General features: G+C 48.7%; 1 protein-coding gene across 1 annotated transcript in view; it reads right to left on the bottom strand.

The window, feature by feature from the left end:
- Nucleotides 1-24330, bottom strand: part of RNF213 (ring finger protein 213) — a 486493-nt gene that overhangs the window by 135174 nt on the left and 326989 nt on the right. Inside the window, exons 41-42 of the mRNA XM_075344370.1 lie at nt 15947-16067; nt 8206-8306 (exon numbers count right to left, since the gene is read on the bottom strand). Coding sequence (XP_075200485.1) covers nt 8206-8306; nt 15947-16067 — 222 coding nt within the window. The remainder of the gene's footprint in view (nt 1-8205; nt 8307-15946; nt 16068-24330) is intronic.

Here is a 24330-nt window from a genome sequence, read left to right on the forward strand (position 1 = left end):
ATTGATTGAACAGTGCTCAGTGAGATGTTCAGAGTGTAGACTATTATAACCAAATTATATTAGGCAGTATCAGTAGGACGTAATGCTTTTCACCATAGTATTTATTATAGACCATATCGACACCCCCACTACTGGATTATGGAGAAAGGAGTCTGCGACTTATCTATGTAGATAGAGAGGAGAGGAGGGGGAGGAGCAGTGTCTATAGCTCCTCCATCATCATAGAATCTCAGTAACACCCACCATCTCCTATCTCAGGAATGGGAAATTCTTTACTGAATATAGATTTTACCTCAGAATTAATACATTTGTTAATGACTGATCAGTTCTGGCAGAGAAAGAAGCAACTTTGTCTGATAAGATATAATACAAAGTTGCTTATTTTCATGTGTACCATTATTTTATGAAATAAAAATGGAAATGAACTGTTATACTTTAAGTTTTAAATTGTGATGCCATGCGAGAATGCTCTGATTATACTGCTTATAACATGCTGTATAGCCTTGAGGGTCTGACTGCTGCATACTGCTGTAATCAAAGATTATCTGTTAGGACACATTGTTATATCTATATATACTGGCAAATCAACTTTAATAATAAAGGACGTTGCTGAGAATTGCCTATTGAATACACAGCTAATCTCCCACAAGCAGTCATGTTCTTACATTCACCCTTGAATATATTGGGTCACTGTTACACATTAACCACTTCCCAACATTAGATTTACTGAAACATCCAATGTCCGGTCTTAGACTTTTAGAGGCAGGCTCAGAACCTGAGCCAGCGACAATACATGCAGATACCGGCTGTGCTATACAGCCATCATCTACATACTTCTACCAACATTGTAGACCTACAGAGCAGTAACTAGACAGGTAGTGAGTCTCTAGGCTTAAAGAGAATTGATCAAACAAAGCAAGGAGGAAACGGCCTATTTTAGACCCATGGTAAGGTTTTAATATTGGAGAGTGTAGGTACTATCCCAACTGGGTACACCTTGGCGTTGGTGGGATAGCTTTATGCTTTTTTTGATCAAAAACAGTGTTTACTAAGTACCCTATGTTTATAGGCACTATGCTTTTATTTAGTTACAGCAGGGTATGTTTTCACAATTTTTCCCTTGGTTTCTCTTTGTATAATGGCCAGTGTGAACATGAGCTCACAAGTTCCATGTATACCATCTCATACTCCGGCTCACTTTTTTGTTTTTATATAGTTTTTTTTTGTATTCAGTACAAATGGGGTGTGGCCCTCCCTCTTGGTGAGCTGGACATTTCATTCTGTGAATCCCCCTGACTGTGTGTGTCCTGTTGGGACCCGGTCGCTCCCAGCCCTTAGCCACATTGAGGCCTATTTTAGACCCATGGTAAAGTTTTAATATTGGAGAGTGTAGGTACTATCCCAACTGGGTACACCTTGGCGTTGGTGGGATAGCTTTATGCTTTTTTTGATCAAAAACAGTGTTTACTAAGTACCCTATGTTTATATGCACTATGCTTTTATTTAGTTACAGCAGGGTATGTTTTCACAATTTCTTTGTCGCTCCATTGGGAGACCCAGACAATTGGGTGTATAGCTTCTGCCTCCGGAGGCCACACAAAGTATTACACTGAAAAAGTGTAACCCCTCCCCTCTGCCTATACACCCTCCCGTGGATCACGGGCTCCTCAGTTTTATGCTTTGTGTGGAAGGAGGCACACATCCACTCATGTTTTCCCATTTTAGTCAGCAGCAGCTGCTGATTTTATCGGTTGAAAGAAAAGAGGGCCCCCACAGGGCCCCCGGCATGCTCCCTTCTCACCCCACTACGTCGGCGGTGCTGTTAAGGTTGAGGTACCCATTGCGGGTACAGAGGCTGGAGCCACATGCAGTTTTCCTTCACCATCCCTTAGAGGCTCTGGGATAAGTGGGATCCTGACCGGTCATCCATTTACTGGGACCGGGCTCCCTCCGCAGCCCCTGTGGGAATCTGACGGACAGGAGTCTATGTATCCTCAGGGACAGGGTCCTGCATCTAAAGGTACTCTGTGTCCCCATGGGGACTGTGCATGGAGCGCTTGTTTCACAGACGCTGCAGCAGCTGCTGGTTTGTGAAGACCGGGACTTCCGCGCCGACCGAGCCTGTTTGTCGGCCGCGGTATTAAATTTAGTCCCCGGCTTCATTGCGGCCTAGTACCATAACTCCCGCCCCCAGGCCTGCCAGTCAGGGGTAAGGGCGGGACGGTCGACCTGACGTCGGCAGTGAGGGCTGGAGCAGACTTTAGGTTTCCTCCCCCCCCCTCACTGATCACTGTGGGCCCCAGATTCCCGCACTTTACTAGTCGCCGCCCACGGCTCCCTCCTCCCCTGAGAGCTCCGGCAGCCATTTTTACACACATTCTGCCAGTGGAGGATTTTCAGGAACGAGCTCTGCAGCTCTGGGAGACCTAAGGCAGGGAATCTGGTGGACACACACTCCGCTTTGGGCGGTCGGTAAGCCACACCGGTCACCCGGTGCTGGTCCCCCCTAGGGTGCCGGAGTATATATATATATATATATATATATATATATATATATATATATATATATATATATATATATATTCGTATATATTTTCTCTGTTCGGCCAGGTTGTTTACTTTTGGCTATATACCCTCAGTGATCACTCTCCTAGGAGACAACAGCATGTCGTCCACAAGGAGCAAGGGTGCCAAGGCACAGGGTTATTTTGCCACCTGTACCTCTTCTGCGGCTAAGTTACCTGCGGGTTCCACCTACCCTCACTGTGAGCAATGCTCGACCCCGGTTGCACTTGCTCAGCCGGAGCCTCGGTCACTAGTGGGCCCCTCGGCTCAGGCAGGCCCTCCTGCTTCCACTGTCCAGGCGGCAGGGACAGAGTTTGCAGTTTTTGCTGAGAAACTCTCTGAGTCGCTTTCACAATCCATGAATCAGTCTATGGACAAATGGTCTGCCAAGCTACTAGAAGCCTTGCAGTCCAGACCGGTCCTTAGACAGGCCCCGGGCACTGTTGGATCATCGCCTCCAGGCCCCTCTCGGTCTGCGCCGCAGCGTGCTCCCGGGGTGGCCCCTAGGTCTCACGTGGAGGACTCCTGCACGGACCACAGTCCCAGACCGGCTAAGCGGGCTCGCTGGGAATCTTCCCCGACTTCCTCACGCTGCTCGGGGTCTCAGCTTGAGGACTCTCTGGAGGACGAGGCAGACGTCGCAGCTCAGGGCTCTGACCCTGACATTGCCCTCAATCTTGATACACCTGAGGGGGACGCCTTAGTAAATGATCTTATATCGTCCATCAACCAGGTGCTAGATCTTTCTCCCCCACCTCCACCTATAGAGGAGTCGGCGTCTCAGCAGGAGAAACACCAGTTTAGGTTTCCCAAACGTACACGGAGTGCGTTTTTCGATCACTCTAACTTCAGAGATGCTGTCCAGAAGCACAGAGCATTTCCGGACAAGCGCTTTACTAAGCGCCTTAATGACAAACGTTACCCCTTCCCCTCTGACGTAGTTAAGGGTTGGGCTCAATGTCCCAAGGTGGATCCTCCAGTCTCTAGACTGGCGGCTAGATCTGTAGTATCAGTTGCAGATGGCTCATCGCTCAAGGATGCCACTGACAGGCAGATAGAGCTCCTGGTGAAATCCATCTATGAAGCCACAGGCGCGTCTTTTGCCCCGGCCTTTGCAGCCGTGTGGGCACTCCAAGCTATCTCAGCTTGTCTGTCTGAGATTAATGCGGTCACACGTACCTCTGCTCCGCAAGTTGCGTCTTTGACTTCTCAGGCGTCGGCTTTTTCGTCCTACGCCATGAACGCCGTCCTGGACTCTGCTAGCCGTACAGCGGTAGCATCCGCTAATTCGGTGGCAGTCCGCAGGGCCATGTGGCTACGCGAATGGAAGGCAGACTCTGCTTCCAAGAAGTTCTTAACCGGTTTGCCGTTTTCTGGCGACCGATTGTTTGGCGAACGATTGGATGAAATTAAGGAATCCAAGGGAAAGGACTCGTCCTTACCCCAGTCCAAACCGAAGAGACCTCAGCAACGGAAAATAAAACCGAGGTTTCGGTCCTTTCGGCCCTCAGCCAAGTCCCAATCCTCCTCGTCCAACAGGCCAGAGAAAGGCCAGAGGAACTCCTATGCGTGGCGGTCTAAGTCACGCCCCCAAAAAACCGCCAGAGGCACTGCCTCCAAGGCGGCCTCCTCATGACTTTCGGCCTCCCCGAACCGCATCCTCGGTCGGTGGCAGGCTCTCCCGCTTTTGCGACGCCTGGTGGCCACATGTCCAAGACCGATGGGTGAGAGACATTCTGTCTCACGGTTACAGGATAGAGTTCAGCTCTCGTCCTCCGACTCGTTTCTTCAGAACATCTCCGCTCCCATCTCGGGCCGGCGCACTTTTTCAGGCTGTGGGCGTTCTGAAGACAGAAGGAGTGGTGATTCCCGTTCCCCCTCAGGAACATGGTCACGGCTTCTACTCCAACTTGTTCGTGGTGCCAAAGAAGGACGGATCATTCCGTCCCGTTCTGGACCTCAAACTGCTCAACAGGCATGTGAGCACCAGAAGGTTTCGGATGGAATCTCTCCGCTCGGTCATCGCTTCGATGTCACAAGGAGACTTCCTAGCATCAATCGACATCAAGGATGCTTATCTCCATGTGCCGATCGCACCCGAACATCAACGCTTCCTGCGCTTCGCCATCGGGGACGAACACCTTCAGTTCGTGGCACTGCCTTTCGGCCTGGCGACAGCCCCACGGGTCTTCACCAAGGTCATGGCATCCGTTGTGGCGGTCCTGCACTCTCAGGGCCACTCGGTGATCCCTTACTTAGACGATCTCCTAGTCAGGGCACCCTCCCGGGTGGCGTGTCAACACAGCATGACCGTCGCTCTGGCGACTCTCCAGCAGTTTGGGTGGCTCATCAACTTCCCAAAGTCCAAGTTGACACCGACCCAATCACTGACTTACCTCGGGATGGAGTTTCATACTCACTCAGCGGTAGTCAAGCTACCGCTGGACAAACAGCTTTCGCTGCAGACAGGGGTGCAATCTCTTCTTCGGGGTCAGTCACACCCCTTGAGGCGCCTCATGCACTTCCTGGGGAAGATGGTGGCAGCAATGGAGGCAGTGCCCTTCGCGCAGTTCCATCTGCGCCCACTCCAATGGGACATTCTCCGCAAATGGGACAGGAGGTCGACGTCCCTCGACAGGAACGTCTCTCTTTCCCTTGCAGCCAAAACCTCTCTTCAGTGGTGGCTTCTTCCCACTTCTCTATCGCAGGGAAAATCCTTCCTGCCCCCATCCTGGGCTGTGGCCACGACGGACGCGAGCCTGTCAGGGTGGGGAGCGGTTTTTCTCCACCACAGGGCTCAGGGAACCTGGACTCCGATCGAGTCTTCTCTTCAGATCAATGTTCTGGAGATAAGGGCAGTGTATCTAGCCCTAAAAGCGTTCCATCGGTGGCTGGAGGGCAGGCAGATCCGCATACAGTCGGACAACGCCACGGCGGTCGCATACATCAACCACCAGGGAGGGACGCGCAGCCGTCAACCCTTCCAGGAAGTCCGGCGGATTCTGCTGTGGGCGGAAGCCACAGCCTCCACCATCTCCGCAGTTCACATCCCGGGCGTAGAAAACTGGGAAGCAGATTTTCTCAGTCGTCAGGGCATGGATGCGGGGGAGTGGTCTCTTCACCCAGACGTGTTTCGAGAGATCTGTCGCCGGTGGGGAACGCCGGACGTCGATCTCATGGCGTCACGGCACAACAACAAGGTCCCGGCCTTCATGGCACGGTCTCAAGATCACAGAGCTCTGGCGGCAGACGCGTTAGTTCAGGATTGGTCGCAGTTTCGACTCCCTTATGTGTTTCCTCCTCTGGCGATGTTGCCCAGAGTGTTACGAAAGATCAGATCCGACTGTCGTCGCGCCATTCTCGTCGCTCCAGATTGGCCGAGGCGGTCGTGGTACCCGGATCTGTGGCATCTCACGGTGGGTCAGCCGTGGGCGCTTCCAGACCGCACAGACCTGCTGTCACAAGGGCCGTTTTTCCATCTGAATTCTGCGGCCCTCAACCTGACTGTGTGGCCATTGAGTCCTGGCTTCTAGCGTCCTCAGGGTTATCTCAAGATGTCATTGCCACCATGAGACAGGCCAGGAAACCAACGTCCGCCAAGATCTATTACAGGTCGTGGCGGATCTTCTTGTCCTGGTGCTCTGATAAGGGTTTTACTCACTGGCCTTTTGCCTTACCCATTTTTCTTTCATTCCTTCAATCCGGAATGGACAAGGGTTTGTCACTCGGCTCTCTCAAGGGACAAGTATCGGCGCTCTCAGTATTTTTTCAAAAGCGCCTGGCAAGGCTTCCGCAGGTCCGCACGTTCCTGCAGGGAGTTTGCCACATAGTTCCACCCTACAAGCGTCCGCTGGAACCCTGGGACCTTAACAGGGTGTTAATGGCTCTTCAAAAACCACCTTTCGAGCCGCTGAGGGATGTCTCTTTATCACGTCTTTCGCAGAAGGTGGTATTTCTTGTGGCAATTACCTCACTCCGAAGAGTGTCGGAGCTTGCAGCGCTGTCATGCAAATCCCCTTTCCTGGTTTTTCACCAGGATAAGGTGGTTCTGCGTCCTGTCCCGGAGTTTCTCCCTAAGGTGGTATCCCCTTTTCATCTCAATCAGGATATCTCCTTACCGTCCTTTTGCCCTCATCCAGTTCACCAGTGTGAAAAGGATTTGCATTCATTAGATCTAGTGAGAGCACTCCGGCTCTACGTGTCTCGCACGGCGCCCCTGCGCCGTTCAGATGCGCTCTTTGTCCTTGTCGCTGGCCAGCGTAAGGGTTCGCAGGCTTCCAAGTCAACTTTGGCTCGGTGGATCAAGGAACAGATTCTTGAAGCCTACCGTTCTTCGGGGCTTCCTCTTCCTTCGGGGCTGAAAGCCCATTCTACCAGAGCCGTGGGTGCGTCCTGGGCATTGCGACACCGGGCTACGGCTCAGCAGGTGTGTCAGGCAGCTACCTGGTCTAGTCTGCACACCTTCACAAAACACTATCAAGTGCATACCTATGCTTCGGCAGATGCCAGTCTAGGTAGGAGAGTCCTTCAGGCGGCGGTTGCCCACCTGTAGGAAGGGGTCGTTTTTCGGCTCTCTTTTATTGAGGTATTCTTTTACCCACCCAGGGACTGCTTTTGGACGTCCCAATTGTCTGGGTCTCCCAATGGAGCGACAAAGAAGAAGGGAATTTTGTTTACTTACCGTAAATTCCTTTTCTTCTAGCTCCTATTGGGAGACCCAGCACCCGCCCGTTCCCTTCGGGCTGGTTGTTCTTTTGTGTACACATGTTGTTCATGTTGAATTGTTCTTTTGGTTATGGTTTCAGTTCTCCGAACATCCTTCGGATTGAATTTACCCCAGACCAATTTATAAGTTTCCTCCTTCCTGCTTTTGCACCAAAACTGAGGAGCCCGTGATCCACGGGAGGGTGTATAGGCAGAGGGGAGGGGTTACACTTTTTCAGTGTAATACTTTGTGTGGCCTCCGGAGGCAGAAGCTATACACCCAATTGTCTGGGTCTCCCAATAGGAGCTAGAAGAAAAGGAATTTACGGTAAGTAAACAAAATTCCCTTCTTTTCCCTTGGTTTCTCGGTGGCAGACACAGATATACTGTAATATATATATCCTTTATTAAATTTAAAAGTCAAATTAGTTTCCTTTACCCAAAAAAAAATGGTAACTTACATGTGTAATTGTACTCCACATTTTGAATGACATCCAGTTGCTCAAACATTCTTTTCCCTCAAACTGTATGTTGTGTTAAATATACGATAATTACCTACGGCCACCAATTTTAGCCTGTTCTACAGCAGCCTTATATCTACTTTTACACATTCAATAAAAATGTCTGTTAATGATCATCATTCATGTGAAAAGGCAAAGTTTGAAGCAAGGTGAGGGAGAAATGTAAAACTACACTAAAATATAAAAATGGGGTGGAAATAATTAAAGAAATTGCATTTAGAAATCAGTATTCGAGAATCTGAAATTTTGTTCAGAGCATCAGTGACCAAAATCTGCTCGGTCAACAAGTTACAGGTAAAGAGTCGTTTTAATTTTAAATATCAAATAATAATGGAGTAAAATATAAACCATCAGCAGAGTATACTAGAAGTAATACTATTTAAGTAATACATTGTATTTTCTATATGTAAATTACCTGGAAACAGATTGGGAAACTTCATATCTACACTTATGGAGGACAGACACCAATGCCAAGAAAGGCTCGAGAGACTTTATATCAGGGAAATCTTGCAGGCACTGAGTAAAAAAGCACCATGAGAACATTAATCTCACTTGTAAGGCCATAAATAAGTACATACAGTACATAAATATGATACACAAAAAAAAACAAAAAACTTAAAATATAAAAAATCCTGGATATTATATATATATATATATATATATATATATATATATATATATATATATATATACATATACAAAGATATATATATATGTAGTCAATAAAACCATAAAACAAGAGAATTGTAAATAAAAAAACAGGAGCATGTAACAGCATGGATGGAGATGAACAAGACGGAATGCAGTATTACTTGACTCTCAGACGTTGGAGGACCCCCTAACCAAACGTTTATATTTTATTCTCACCGTTCTTCTCCTTTCTCTCTTGGTCTCTTATTTATATATTTTTTTTCTTTACATATCTACGCTAATCTTCCATAGAATTCTGGATTTCCAAAGAAATAACATTATCCATTAGATCAAATTAGCACCTGGAGATTATAGGGGTATATGGTATGCTTGATTTATACCAATGTACCGGTAGTCTTTGGAATTCCTTTCTTGTTATTTAACAACCAGAATTTTCTTCTGAGGTGAATCTGATATGTTTATTTGCTGAATATTGCACATTACCTGGTAATATTTGACCTCTTTACTATTCAACTAACAGTAATTGCCATATTGGATATCCTGTTTAATATTTTTTTGTATGAGATGACAAAAATAGATTGAACATAAAAAAACAGGAGCATGAGGATGCAGAACTCTTGAAATTACTAAGATATTGGGATGTGATCACCGAGCAATGAAAAGTTTTATTGCAAATAGTCAACAGGGTAGAAAAAATGAATTCAGAAAAAAGGACGCACATTAACTTCCAAAGATTTGAGTAGAATCAAACGTGAAGTGACCAGGAAGCCATTATCCTCCAGTGCTGTCATATTCCAGAACTGCAACCTTCCTGGAGAGCCCAGCAGTACAAGGTGTTCAGTGCTCGAAGCCTGAAACCCGACCACCACTGAACAAGACACAGAAGGTGAAATATCAAGACAGGGCCAAGAAATATCTGAAGACAGATTTTTCAAAGGTTTTATGGACTGATGAGATGAGAGAGACTCTTGATGGACCAGATGGATGGACCATGGCTAGATCAGTAATGGGCACAGACCTCCACTTTGACTCAGACGCCAGGAAGAGAGCTGGTATTATTAAAGATGAGCTTGTTGAACCTTTTCGAGTTGAAGATGGACTGAAAATCAACTTCCAAACCTACTGGCAATTTTCAGGAGACACGTCCTTCAAGCAGAGGTACAGGAAAAAGTGTACAACTTTCTAGAAAACCATGATTTGTAGGCAAGACAATGCTCCAATGTATGCCTCAAGGTCTCCACTGCTCGCCTGCCAGTAAAGGCCTTAAAGAAGAAAGAATAATGAGACGGTCCCTTCCTCACCTGATCTAGAACTTATTGAAAACTTTTGGGCTCTACTTAAATGGGAGATTTACAGTGAAGCAAAATAGTCACGGCTCTGATCAGTCTCTGGGAGGCTGTGGTTGGTGCTGTCCAAAAAGTTGATAGTCATCAGGTTAAGAAAATGACAGATGTTATCTAGGACTGAAATATGTGAGTATTCACCTTTCTGCGGACATGAATTCTCTTTAACTTAGTTTTTTATCATTACTTCAGGTCGTTAAGAATGAATGTTCTACATGGTCAAAAATTGTTTAAAAGAACTGAGAGTCCTCAGTGGTTGATAACTTTTAATGGCTAACTGAAAAGATGGTAATAATAGCAAGCTTTCGAGGCTACTCAGGTCTCTTCATCAGGCTCAGTATAATAAAATCTGAAGAGTTACATATTTATCAAAAACCGAAAATTCCTTTTACCTTAAAATCACAATATTTATTAAACATATATGCCACAAACAGAGTACATACAAACACAAAATAATAAAATTATATTAAATAATAATTGGAAAGAAAGGCGAGATTTTTCCCTCTCTCACCCTTCCTTACATACGGAGGTCGGCGTTCTAATTAGTTATAACGCCCCCGTTCCTCGTCGACTGATGTCCTATACTGACCCTCCACTCACTCTCAAGAAGACATACAGTGTGTCTAAATAGCAGTGGGTAAGGTGTAACACCAAAGCCAAAGCCCACAAGATTATAAACACACAAGATATGCAGAGGAGGAAATTACGTCCGTCACTAATCATCTGTCATAGACTAGTAGGGATGGGCCAAACTATGTCCTCAAGTCGACATACAATAAAACAACATTATTGACTTAAGCTGTTTTTTTGTCCAGGATTCACCCTACGTGTTTCGCCCCTTAGTTAGCAAATAGGGGCTCATCAGGGGTATAACAGCATGGATCCTTGGATCCAATATATAATATGGTACGTCCTCCAAGAAACAGTAATAAATCACCACTTCATGCACCTGGTAAAATCGTTGCTAAACGTAGAGTCTGAATGAGGTTCAGGCTAAATTGCCACTACAGACAAAGTCATGCATCCAGAAAATTTTTCAGTCATATGGAGTATGCAACCCAGGTTTTCAAAAAGCAATATAAGCAGAGTCCTAAGATAGCGTTCAAGCCCTCTGAATCGCATCAAGGAGACAGTCCCCAGGTAACGGACGGTATGTACTCCATCTGGGCGTTCATTCATATTTTTTATTATTTTGTGTTTGTATGTACTCTGTTTGTGGCATATATGTTTAATAAATATTGTGATTTTAAGGTAAAAGGAATTTTCGGTTTTTGATAGTAGACTCTACCTTGGTATCTATATTCGGTTTTTTGAGTTACATATTTATACACAACAGGACATAAAATGGGGCAGTAAATATTTACTGCTCCATTTTATGTCCTGTTGTGTCTAAATGTGACTTCAGATTTTGTGTTATACTTAGCCTGATGAAGAGACCTGAGTAGCCTCGAAAGCTTGCTATATATTACCATCTTTTCAGTTAGCCATTAAAAGGTATCAACCCATCTCTCTTGCCTTATGTTATCCTTTGCTACGCTTCCTTTTCCTTTGTTTCTCTTATTAGCCTGAAAATCTAATCTTCTTTCTCGGTTCTGCTACCTTCCTCCTATCATATAAAAATTGGGCAAAACTAAACTTGCAATATAGAGCCTTGTTTGTGTTTCCGATATTTTTTTCAGTTTTGATTACATGGACTATCATAAGATATTATATTATCAAGTTTCCTTAAGCCTATACCAAGTGTATCATTTTATGGTATGTTGGTTTTGTCATTGTTTTGTCCTTAAAGGGAACCTGTCAGGTGTAATATTCACCCATAACGATGAGCAGTTCTGGGTACATATTGTTAATCCTACCTAACTGTCCCTATATCTAGTAGCATACACAAAGAGATATTTAGAAAAAGTATTTCCAAAGATCCTTTATGATATGCTAATGAGTGGAGGGACTAGTCACAAGAGTGTTATTTCCCCCAACTAGTCCGCTTTCTTCTCTTCGCATGTTAACAAGCCCACAGGGGTGTGCTAACATGCTATTCAATTGCCTGGCACAATCAATGGTGACACACGTACCTGTGTCCGTTGTCACTGCCTTAGACGCCAGGTTTAGGCTCAGTGCGCATGATCAGAAGTTCTGGTATAAGTGTAGTACCCCAGAGTTTGGTACTATCAAAGTGATTCATAGTTATTAGCAGTAGTTTACATGAGGTATGCGGCACACACTTTTACATCAAGAGTAAGGCTACTTTCACACATCCGGCTTGAGCTCTGCGGCTCAATCCGGCTGTGAAGCCTATGCAACGGATGCGGTGAAAACACCGCATCCTTTGCATAAGTTTTTTACATGCGGCCGGTCCGGTTTTTGCCACTTGCGGCATGCTACTGAGCATGCGCAGTGGCAAAAACCGCATGCGGCGGCCGGATGCGGTTTTTGCCGCATCCGGCATCCATAGGGATGCATTGGGAAAAGCGCCGCATCGGCCGGATGCGGCGCGATGCGGTTTTTTTTGCCGGAGCAAAAAACGTGCCAGGGAACGTTCCATCCGGCCGCCGCATCGGCTAAATCTGCCGCATGCGGCAAAAACCGGACCGAACGCAAGCCCATGCGGCACAATGCGGCACTCATTAAAGTCTATGCAGGAAAAACGCAACCGGCAGCAAAAAAAAAACGGTTGCGGTTTTCCTGCAAAGTGCCGGATTGTGCCGCATTGCAAAAGCCAGATGTGTGAAAGCAGCCTTAAGCTCCCCACAGGCCTTGTTGCTGGGCAGACTCCACAAAGGCCTTGTTGCTGGGCAGACTCCCCACAGGCTTTGTTGTTGGACAGACTCCCCCACAGGCCTTGTTGCTGGGCAGACTCCCCCACAGGCCTTGTTGCTGGGCAGACTCCCCCACAGGCCTTGTTGCTGGGCAGACTCCCCCACAGGCCTTGTTGCTGGGCAGGCTCCCCCACAGGCCTTGTTGCTGGGCAGACTCCCCCACAGGCCTTGTTGCTGGGCAGACTCCCCCACAGGCCTTGTTGCTGGGCAGGCTCCCCCACAGGCCTTGTTGCTGGGCAGACTCCCCCACAGGCCTTGTTGCTGGGCAGGCTCCCCCACAGGCCTTGTTGCTGGGCAGACTCCCCCACAGGCCTTGTTGCTGGGCAGACTCCCCCACAGGCCTTGTTGCTGGGCAGACTCCCCCACAGGCCTTGTTGCTGGGCAGACTCCCCCACAGGCCTTGTTGCTGGGCAGACTCCCCCACAGGCCTTGTTGCTGGGCAGACTCCCCCACAGGCCTTGTTGCTGGGCAGACTCCCCCACAGGCCTTGTTGCTGGGCAGACTCCCCCACAGGCCTTGTTGCTGGGCAGACTCCCCCACAGGCCTTGTTGCTGGGCAGACTCCCCCACAGGCCTTGTTGCTGGGCAGACTCCCCCACAGGCCTTGTTGCTGGGCAGACTCCCCCACAGGCCTTGTTGCTGGGCAGACTCCCCACAGGCCTTGTTGCTTTGCAAACTCCCCACAGGCCTTGTTGCTGGGCAGACTCCCCACAGGCCTTGTTGCTGGGCAGACTCCCCACAGGCCTTGTTGCATGGCAGAATATACCTGGTGGGCGGAGTCTTAGTGCACATAACTAATGTTGCCTCAGGTTTCAGTCAGAGTACAGTTGGGGCTCAGCGAGTGCACACGTCAGAAACATGGAAGGGAACACTAACCCCTGCTGCAGTGGGCTGTATGGCAACAAACTGACCCGAAACCACACGTAGGACCTCTTAGGACTTGCACATCTTTAGGCAGATGAAATGCCCTGGTTTGCACAGCACCTTAGTCTAACCCGATACTCAAAGCTGTGGATGCAGGAGGAGTACGGGCCTGGAGGTAGGTCCCCAATAAGGAAAATGGGTATACAGGGGGCAGAAACTCTGGGGTCTGCTGGGGAACAGCACCCCAGTGGGATAGAGGAGGCTACCTTTATTGTGTCAGCTCTGGATAGGCTCTGTTCACACTTGCTGAATATCACGCCTCATATGTGACTATTTCTCTGCATCAATTTTACTATCTTCCTGTCTATGGAGCGGATTCATCTGAGCATGTTATACCAACCATGGCTGTGTACATTATTTAATGCTCAATAAGTAAAAAGAAATCCATCTTTACTGTTGTACACGCCTCCTGACTCTCCTGTTTTTCCTGCTCCAACATCAAGAGGCACTCCATTAAGCACCTAACTGACAGGAAAACCAGTAACGCCGGCGTAAAACCCCGCATGCCCACAGCCATGTGCTTTTCACGGTCACCGGAGCACCAAGACACAGGCACGGCCACCAACACCCATGACACATGTAAGAGGATCCGATCCATGTCTGGTGTCATGGGTACATTGCGCTGCGTGTATCACATACAGTTAGGTCCAGAAATATTTGGACAGTGACACAAGTTTTGTTATTTTAGCTGTTTACAAAAACATGTTCAGAAATACAATTCTATATATAATATGGGCTGAAAGTGCACACTCCCAGCTGCAATATGAGAGTTTTCACATCCAAATCGGAGAAAGGGTTTAGGAATCATAGCTCTGTAATGCATAGCCTCCTCTTTTTCAAGGGACCAAAAGTAATTGGACAAGGGACTCTAAGGGCTGCAATTAACTCTGAAGGCGTCTCCCTCGTTAACCTGTAATCAATGAAGTAGTTAAAAGGTCTGGGGTTGATTACAGGTGTGTGGTTTTGCATTTGGAAGCTGTTGCTGTGACCAGACAACATGCGGTCTAAGCAACTCTCAATTGAGGTGAAGCAGAACATCCTGAGGCTGAAAAAAAGGAAAAAATCCATCAGAGAGATAGCAGACATGCTTGGAATAGCAAAATCAACAGTCGGGTACATTCTGAGAAAAAAGGAATTGACTGGTGAGCTTGGGAACTCAAAAAGGCCTGGGCGTCCACGGATGACAACAGTGGTGGATGATCGCCGCATACTTTCTTTGGTGTAGAAGAACCCGTTCACAACATCAACTGAAGTCCAGAACACTCTCAGTGAAGTAGGTGTATCTGTCTCTAAGTCAACAGTAAAGAGAAGACTCCATGAAAGTAAATACAAAGGGTTCACATCTAGATGCAAACCATTCATCAATTCCAAAAATAGACAGGCCAGAGTTAAATTTGCAGAAAAACACCTCATGAAGCCAGCTCAGTTCTGGAAAAGTATTCTATGGACAGATGAGACAAAGATCAACCTGTACCAGAATGATGGAAAGAAAAAAAGTTTGGAGAAGAAAGGAAACGGCACATGATCCAAGGCACACCACATCCTCTGTAAAACATGGTGGAGGCAACGTGATGGCATGGGCATGCATGGCTTTCAATGGCACTGGGTCACTTGTGTATATTGATGACATAACAGCAGACAAGAGTAGCCGGATGAATTCTGAAGTGTACCGGGATATACTTTCAGCCCAGATTCAGCCAAATGCCGCAAAGTTGATCGGACGGCGCTTCATAGTACAGATGGACAATGACCCCAAGCATACAGCCAAAGCTACCCAGGAGTTCATGAGTGCAAAAAAGTGGAACATTCTGCAATGGCCAAGTCAATCACCAGATATTAACCCAATTGAGCATGCATTTCACTTGCTCAAATCCAGACTTAAGACGGAAAGACCCACAAACAAGCAAGACCTGAAGGCTGCGGCTGTAAAGGCCTGGCAAAGCATTAAGAAGGAGGAAACCCAGCGTTTGGTGATGTCCATGGGTTCCAGACTTAAGGCAGTGATTGCCTCCAAAGGATTCACAACAAAATATTGAAAATAAAAATATTTTGTTTGGGTTTGGTTTATTTGTCCAATTACTTTTGACCTCCTAAAATGTGGAGTGTTTGTAAAGAAATGTGTACAATTCCTACAATTTCTATCAGATATTTTTGTTCAAACCTTCAAATTAAACGTTACAATCTGCACTTGAATTCTGTTGTAGAGATTTCATTTCAAATCCAATGTGGTGGCATGCAGAGCCCAACTCGCGAAAATTGTGTCACTGTCCAAATATTTCTGGACCTAACTGTAAGTACATTTTATATTAGACTGTTCACAGAATTAATTTGTATCAGTAAAATATTGCACTGATAAGAATGAATCATGTCTAATGGTAGTATAGTAATATAATAGCCTGGTAATAAGAAAAGACAGTGTTTACCCGTCCAAGAAATTCTGTATGTCCTATGATGATGCCCCTCATCTGTGGATCCTGAAGATACTCATCCACTAGCATATGTTCCATAAAAAGTGCCATGGCAAACACACAATTCCATTCTGACCTAAAATATCAGCAAGAAGGAAAAAAAAGGTTAGACTATATCAGACAATATTCACATCCACTAACAAGGTATCTGTATACGCTAGGGTTATCCAGTGCCAATAAGTCATATCTGTAAGAGAAAGCAGATTTTACAGGGTAAACTGGGATGAAGGCCCTGCCTATGATTTGGGACAGCTTTCCCGCAGGTGTACATCTATTTATCTCACAAAATTCTAAGTGTCAGGCAAAGAATTGCGAAAAAGCAAAGTGCAGCGTATTTCCAGTGCACATGATTCAATACTGTCACCGCCTATGCAGAGGACTGCAGGTAAGATAAGTGTGTCATTGACTGCAGCACTCTGCATAGGCAGCAACCGAGATTACAGCTCACTATATCACAGTGAGTGCTTTATCATCTTGCTGTTAAGTTGGGCAGGCACACAGTATACCCAGGGATTACCGTATTTTCGGACCATAAGACGCACTTTTTCCCCCCAAATTTTGGGGTTAAGTGGGGGGTGCGTCTTATGGTCTGACTATAAGGCTGCGGGGAATGAGGGTGCCGCGGTGCAGCGGGTCATCGGCGGCACGAGCAGGCTGTAACAGCCTGCCGTGACCACGTGGGCCCGCTCATTACATATGCACGCCCATCCTCCCGCCCATCATCTCTCAGCGAAACCGGCGCTGACAGGTGGGCGGGGTGATGGGCGGGGGGGGTGTGTGCATAATTAGCAGCCGGCCGTGATCACCCCTGGCAACTACAGCCTGGAGTGATCATGTGCGGCTGTATTCACTACCCCCCGTGCATCATTATCAGCGCGGGGTGCAGTGAATCAGTGTACTCACCCGTCACCGTGTGTGGAGCCGCCCCCCTGCAGCATCGCGTCTTCCTGTCTGTGCCGGCGGTCAGCTGATCTGGACACTAGCGGCGCGCACCGCGATGACGTCATCGCTGTGCGCGCCGCTAGTATCCACCAGAATCGATCAGCTTACCGCCGGCACAGACAGGAAGACGCGATGCTGCAGACACCGGTGACGGCTCCACACAGCGGCGCTGCAGCTGAGACAGAGATCGGTGCTTCAGGGAGTGAGGAAGGGTAAGTATAAACGTTTATTTTTTTTTTCCTGTGCCACAGGATACACGCCATTTACCAGGATGGGGGCATTTCATGAGCAGGATGGATGGGGGCATTTCATGAGCAGGATGGATGGGGGCATTTCATGAGCAGGATGGATGGGGGCATTTCATGAGCAGGATGGATGGGGGCATTTCATGAGCAGGATGGATGGGGGCATATCTTGAGCATGATGGATGGGGGCATATCTTGAGCATGATGGATGGGGGCATATCATGAGCAGGATGGATGGGGGCATATCATGAGCAGGATGGATGGGGGCATATCATGAGCAGGATGGATGGGGGCATATCATGAGCAGGATGGATGGGGGCAAATCATGAGCAGGATGGATGGGGTTTATCATGAGCAGGATGGATGGGGGTATATCAGGAGCAGGATGGATGGGGGTATATCAGGAGCAGGATGGATGGGGGTATATCATGAGCAGGATGGATGGGGGGTATATTATTAGCAGGATGGGGGGTATATGAGCAGGATCATATACAAGGCAGGAGGATCCTTATCAGAATGGGGTACCTTAGTAGAGAATTTGGGGACATTACCCCCATTAACAGTGTCAGCAGCAGATCCTCGCCCCATAACAGTGTGTCATGACCATATTTTTTGGTTAAAATTTTATTTTCCTCCTCTAAAACCAGGGTGCGTCTTATAGTCCGAAAAATACGGTACTTCAAAAAAAGGAGGCTCAATGCAGTGCCAATCCCGCTCCTTTGACAGTGGGGGTAGGTAAAATGTTTCCAAAAACAGCCTAGACATTCTAGTTAAAATGAGGCCAGGCATTGTCCTGCACCAGTAAAAACCCAGGGGCCACTACACCAGCATTGTCTGACAATTGGTCTAACGTTTTCATCCTGGCACCTAAGAGAAGTCCGGGTACCATTGGGCATGTGTGCATTTCTATGCCTTCGCAGACCGCCACTGAGTATTCACCAAACTGGTCAGGTTGGATGATGTTGCAGGCAGCATAAAATTCCCGATTAAAAAAAAAGAAAAAAAACAAAATGGATTTTTGTGTACTCACCGTAAAATCGTTTTCTCTTAGCCCTCATTGGGGAACACAGGACCATGGGTGTTATGCTGCCTATCCATAGGAGGACACTAAGTAGATGCAAAAAGCATTAGCTCCTCCTCTGCAGTATACACCCCCTGGCCGGGCCAGGCAACCTCAGTTTTAGTACACAAGCAGTAGGAGAAAAAAATTGTAAAAACTTATCTCAACGGAGGAACATGAGAAAAAAGTCATAACCAAATAAGGTACTGAGAGAACCAAGGCCCAACAGGGCAACAGGGTGGGTGCCGTGTCCCCCAATGATGGCTAAGAGAAAACGATTTTATGGTGAGTACACAAAAATCCGTTTTTCTCTGACGCCTCATTGGGGGACACAGGACCATGGGACGTCCTAAAGCAGTCCATGGGTGGGAAAAATAAAAGAAGACAACACAACCCAAAGACTAGGAACCAGTCCCAGACAGCCTGGAGCACCTACTGACAGAGGTGCTCTACTGCCGTTTGCAGAATTTTCCTACCCAGATTTGCCTCAGCTGCAACCTGGGTATGGACTGTAATGCTTTGAAAACGTATGTAGGCTAGACCAGGTCGCAGCCTTACACACCTGTTCCACTGAAGCCTGATGCCGAATGGCCCATGAAGCGCCAACTGCTCGCGTGGAATGAGCCCGCAGCCCACTAGGAATGGGCTTGAGTAGCAAGCGGTAGACTTCCTGGATCGCACAGCGAATCCAGCGAGCCAGAGTTGCCTTTGAAGCTGCTTGTCCCTTCTTAGGCCCCTCAGGAATGACGAACAAAGAGTCCGTTTTCCTAAAGGGGGCTGTCCTGGATATATAATATCTGAGAGCTCTGACGAGGTCTAACGAATGCAGAGACCTTTCCACCCTATGAGCTGGGTGTGGACAAAAAGAAGGCAGAACAATGTCCTCGTTCAATTGAAACGGGGTAGGAACCTTTGGAAGAAAATCCGGAAGGGGGCGCAGAACCACCTTGCCCTGGTGAAAGATCAGAAAAGGCTCGCGGCAAGAGAGTGCTGCTAGCTCCGAAACCCGTCTGATGAACGTAATTGCCACCAGGAACGTTACCTTCCAGGACAGAAAAGCAAGTGGGGATTCCTTGAGGGGTTCAAAGGGAGACCTCTGGAGACCGTCCAGACGAGATTGAGGTCCCATGGTTCCAGCAGCCGTTTGTACGGGGGAACTAGATGGGAAACGCCCTGGAGGAAGGTCTTGACCTGCGTTTTTTGAGCCAGGCGGCATTGGTAGAAGATTGAGAGCGCTGAGACCTGCTCTTTAAAGGGAACTGAGAGCCAACCTGCAGAAAATCGAGAATTCTGGCCAGAGGCAGAGGCTGGACGTTAGTTTGCCTGCACCATCAAAGGAAGATTTTCCACGTACGGTGGTAAATGCGGGATGAAGCAGGCTTTCGGGCGCTGATCATGGTGGAGATAACCGCGGGGGAGAATCCCGCTCTTGTTAATACCCAGGTCTCAATGGCCATGCCGTCAGCCCCAGGGCTCTGGAGTTCTGATGGGAAATGGGCCCTTGGGTCAGCAAGTCTGGGATGTCTGGAAGGCGCCATGGTACGTCTGCGAGCATTTGTACTAATTCGGCGTACGAGGCGCGCCTGGGCCAGTCCGGTGCTATCAGTATCACCGGGACTCCCACTGCCTTGATCTTCCTGATTACCCGTGGCAGCAGGGGTAGAGGTGGAAATATGTAAGGCAGGCGGAAGTGGTGCCAGGAGCAAACTAGAGCATCCGCGCCGATAGGCTGCGGGTCGCGTGACCTGGCTATGAACGCGGGTACCTTTGCGTTCAACCTTGAGGCCATTAGATCCACGTCTGGTGTGCCCCAGCAAGTGCAGATGTGTAGAAACACTTCTGGGTGGAGAGACCATTCTCCAGCGGCCAGGCCTTGGTGACTTAGAAAGACTGCTGCCCAGTTCTCTACCCCGGTATGTGTACCGCTGATATCACTGACCCCGTCGATTCGGCCCAGCTGAGGATCTTGTGGGCCTGGGGATAAGCCGCTTCGCTGCGGGTGCCCCCCTGCCGATTAATATAGGCTACAGCTGTCGCATTGTCCGATTGGACTCGAATAGGACGACCCGCTAGCAGAGGGCAGAACGCCCTGAGCGCAAGGAAGATTGCGCGGATTTCCAGGATGTTTATGGGTAGGGAAGACTCCTGGGGCGTCCAACGTCCTTGAGCAGTGTGGTGCCGGTACACTGCTCCCCAGCCTAGAAGGCTGGCGTCCGTGGTCAGGACCAGCTAGTTCACTGGGAGAAGAGATCTCCCCTTCGATAGGGATGAGGACAGAAGCCACCAGCGGAGTGCATACCTGACTGAAGGCGTCAGGTGAAGATGTTTGTCCAGGGAGAAGGGGCTCTTGTCCCAGACAGCTAGAAGGGCTAGCTGCAGTGGGCGGAGGTGCAGATGAGCAAAAGGTACTGCTTCCATAGCCGCCACCATCCTGCCGAGCACCTACATGCTGAATCGAATGGAGCGAGACAGAGGACATAGAAGACAGCATACCGCTTGTCGAAGAGCGATCGCCTTGTCCTGAGGGAGATAGATCAAGCCCCGACGGGTGTCCAGGGACATGCCCAGGAAGGTGATGGATCGTGGGACCGGGGATGATTTGTCTAGATTCAGTAGCCACCCTAAGCGGGAAAGGGTGTCCACGGTGATCTGTACGCTGGTTGAGCAGTTGCGGAAGGAGGGGGCCTTGAGGAGGAGGTCGTCCAAGTAAGGGAGAACGACTACTCCCCTGGCGTGAAGCACGCTCATGGCGGCCACCATGACTTTGGTGAAGACCCTTGGTGCGGTGGCAAGGCCGAAGGGTAGGGCTACGAATTGAAAATGGTAGTCCTGAACTGCAAAGTAGAGGAACTTTTGGTGATCCGGAGCGATGGGTATGTACAGGTATGCGTCCTTGATATCTATGGAGGCGAGGAATTCCCCTTCGACCATGGATGCAATAATGGACCTTAGGGACTCCATTCTGAATCTCCGTACGTGCACGTTTATTTAGGTGTTTGAGGTCCAGGATGGGTCGAACTGACCCATCCTTTTTGGGGGCCACAAAGAGGTTGGAATAAAACCCCCTGAACTTCTCGTCGTCCGGGACGAGTATTATCACTCCTGCTGTTTGGAGCGAGTGGATTGCTGAGAAAAAGGCCTCGCGTCGTTTTCAAGTCTTTGGGGGGTTTGAGAGAAGGAACCGACTCGTCTGAGGCGGCAGTCCAGATGTGTTGAAAAGAGCCGCAGTCGACCTCCTACAATGAGGGGGGCCGAAGGAGTCATGAGGGGAGAAAACATCGTGGACGAGTCTCCCTAGTCCTGGACTGTTTCGGTCTAGGCTGCCATGACGAAGTGGGTTTCGGGGAGAGCTGAGGTCGGTCGGTCCCTGCGTAGTCCGCGGCTAGTGGCGGGGGCAGAGCGGGATGTCGACCAACCAAATGAGTTCCGAAAGGAGCGGAACGAGGACTGTGGACATCTGGTGAAGGTCCTCCTGGGCTTCAGCTGGGGAAGGGAGGTACTTTTTTCCTCCCGTGGCGTCAGAAATGAGCTTGTCCAGACGTTCGCCAAACAATCGATCTGGAAAAAAGGGAAGGCCCGTGAGAGACTTCTTGGAAGCAGAGTCCGCTCGCCATTGTCGGAGCCAGAGAGCTCTACGGATGGCTATGGTTTTGAGGCAGAAAAAGCTGCGCAGGTAGCAGCATCAATGGAGGCCTGCATGAGGTACTCCGCCGTAGCGGTAATTTGAGCTGTTACCTCTGTGACAATATGAGGGAACTGGGATTCCTCAAGCGAAGTGTTAAGGGATTCTGCCCAGACCGAGATCGCCTTTGCGACCCACACAGAGGCAAAGGAGGGCGAGAGGGAGGAATCCCCAGCCTCAAAAGGCAGAGCGGGCGAGGTGCTCCACCTGTCTGTCTTTCGGGTCCTTGATGGAGGAACCATCGGGTAAAGACAGGAGCGTTTCTGTGGCAAGGCGCAGTGGTAGTGGATGGGGGATCCTCCACATGCAGAGTTTGGTTGATTGCTGCTATAAGGGAGTCTATTGCAGTTTGATCATCTGGGGAGGGTGAAACCAAGGAATCATCCTGGTACAAACAGCATTCTCCCTCCTCCAGTTGTTCAGAAGCCGTGGAGCGTGTGGGAGAGCCTGCCCTGTGTGCTCCCGAGGGGGAGCCATGGGGGCCATGAGAGAGTGCTGGAGACACCCGGCCGTGTGCTCTTTTCCTGATCCCTGCAACCGGTGAAGCATGGGCCCGGATTACCTCAGAGGAATCCTCCATAGGGGTATCCTCAGGCTGCGTTCCGTCTAGGGGCCCAGAAGGGTGTGGAGGACGACATTGCATAGCCAGCACCAGGTTCTGTGACAGTTTTTCCATGGATTGGGACAGAAGCTGTGCCCATTACGGTGGGCTGGGAGCCCTAGGCTCTGGGCTGACTGTTGCGGCGGTGTTGGCGGGGGGGTCTTGGGGGGCTATAGGGGCAAAGGACTCACAGAGAGAAGAGGTGTGTTTACTTGGTAGCTCAGCGTGGCAGGCAGTGCAGGCTGAATAATAGACTATGTGAGCCTTAGCGCTCTTAGTACCCTTAGGGTTCTGCATGTTCCTAATAGGAGTATGCCAGGAGGGGGAGCAATGATATGCAGAGCTACAAGTGAAGCAGTGGGAAGCAAGGATTGTATTTGCTTCGGTGTACCTCACCAGAATCAGCCGATGGCCCTGCGTCCTCAGGAAGGAGTCTCTGTGGAAATCTTCGCGCGGTTTCCTTGGGGGGCGGGGCTTAGCGCTAAAAGAGCGCCAAGAATAAGTCAGTGTGCCCCCCCTGCTGTCGGCAGTAAAAGACGGAGGGAAGGAAGCTTCTGTGACAGTTTCCCTCCCCCTCCCTCCAGTCAGCACACAGCTACCAGTAGATTATCTCTGCAGGAGTCCCTGCAATCAGCAAGAGACTCCCCCTCCTCCAGCCAGCACGCAGCTAGAGGGAATAAACTGAGTTGAAGAGCCCTGGGAGCCCTCCCCCCGCCACCGTTAGATTATCTCTGCAGGATTCCCTGCAATCAGCAAGGGACTTTCCCCTCCTCCAGCCAGCATACAGCTATGGTGGGAATAAAGATGGTAAATTCTGCAGTCCTGGGAGCCTTCCCTGCACCGTCTTTCTCCCTTTGTTTGGGAAACCAGTCAGGGGGGATCTCACCTTAACACTGCCTCAGTCCAGGCAGTGGAAATAACAGAGTCAGCCTGCTGTGTCCGGCCACACAGGTGCAACATATCAACTCAGAGCCTGCAAAGAGGGGCTGAGGAATTGTGTCTCTGCCCTGGGCTCTGGAAAATCGGTGTCTGTGGGACTCGTCGTCCAGTAAAAGGCAGCCCAGGATCCAGCGTCGCAGGAGGGGGTACGTGGAGGCAGCACTCCGCGTTCCCGCCCGTTGATGGTATTGGGAGATCGGTCCCTAAGGGAAACAGTCGCCCTCAAAAAATAACAAAACCTTGAAAGGATGTGCCTACAGACACTAAGCTAAAACTGGGGTTGCCTGGCCAGGGGGTGTATACTGCAGAGGAGGAGCTAATGCTTTTTGCATCTACTTAGTGTCCTCCTATGGATAGGCGGCATAACACCCATGGTCCTGTGTCCCCCAATGAGGCGTCAGAGAAAAGAAAAAAAAAAAAAAAACTTATCAGCCACTCCACCGTCTGCAATTCCTGGTATAAAGAAGGTGATGTACAGATCGGAGTCCAGCTGGTCACCAGGAGAGGCAATCCAAAAAAAATCCAAGAAAAATCCAGCAATCTCAAAACGATAAAAAATTCCAAAACTTTATTTGACAATTTAAAATTCCAACAGTAAGAATTTGTTGGATCCGAAACGCGTCATCTGTTTCCCTTTTAATGGAGTACTAACCATGGAATTTTAAACTGTGAAATAAAGTTTTGGAATTTTTTATCATTTAGGATTGCTGGATTATTCTTGGCTTTTTTTGGGATAAAATTCTCCATGGCATCTCTAGATGGCAAATGCTCAGTGTGAACCTGCTCTTATCTGTGTAAAAAACTGGGTGCCAAATGCAGACCTTCCAACACAGACGTTCCTTGACAAATACTAGTTAACCTGCACAGTGC

The sequence above is a fragment of the Anomaloglossus baeobatrachus genome, chromosome 4 (assembly GCF_048569485.1).
Source record: "Anomaloglossus baeobatrachus isolate aAnoBae1 chromosome 4, aAnoBae1.hap1, whole genome shotgun sequence".
NCBI classification, from domain to species: domain Eukaryota; kingdom Metazoa; phylum Chordata; class Amphibia; order Anura; family Aromobatidae; genus Anomaloglossus; species Anomaloglossus baeobatrachus.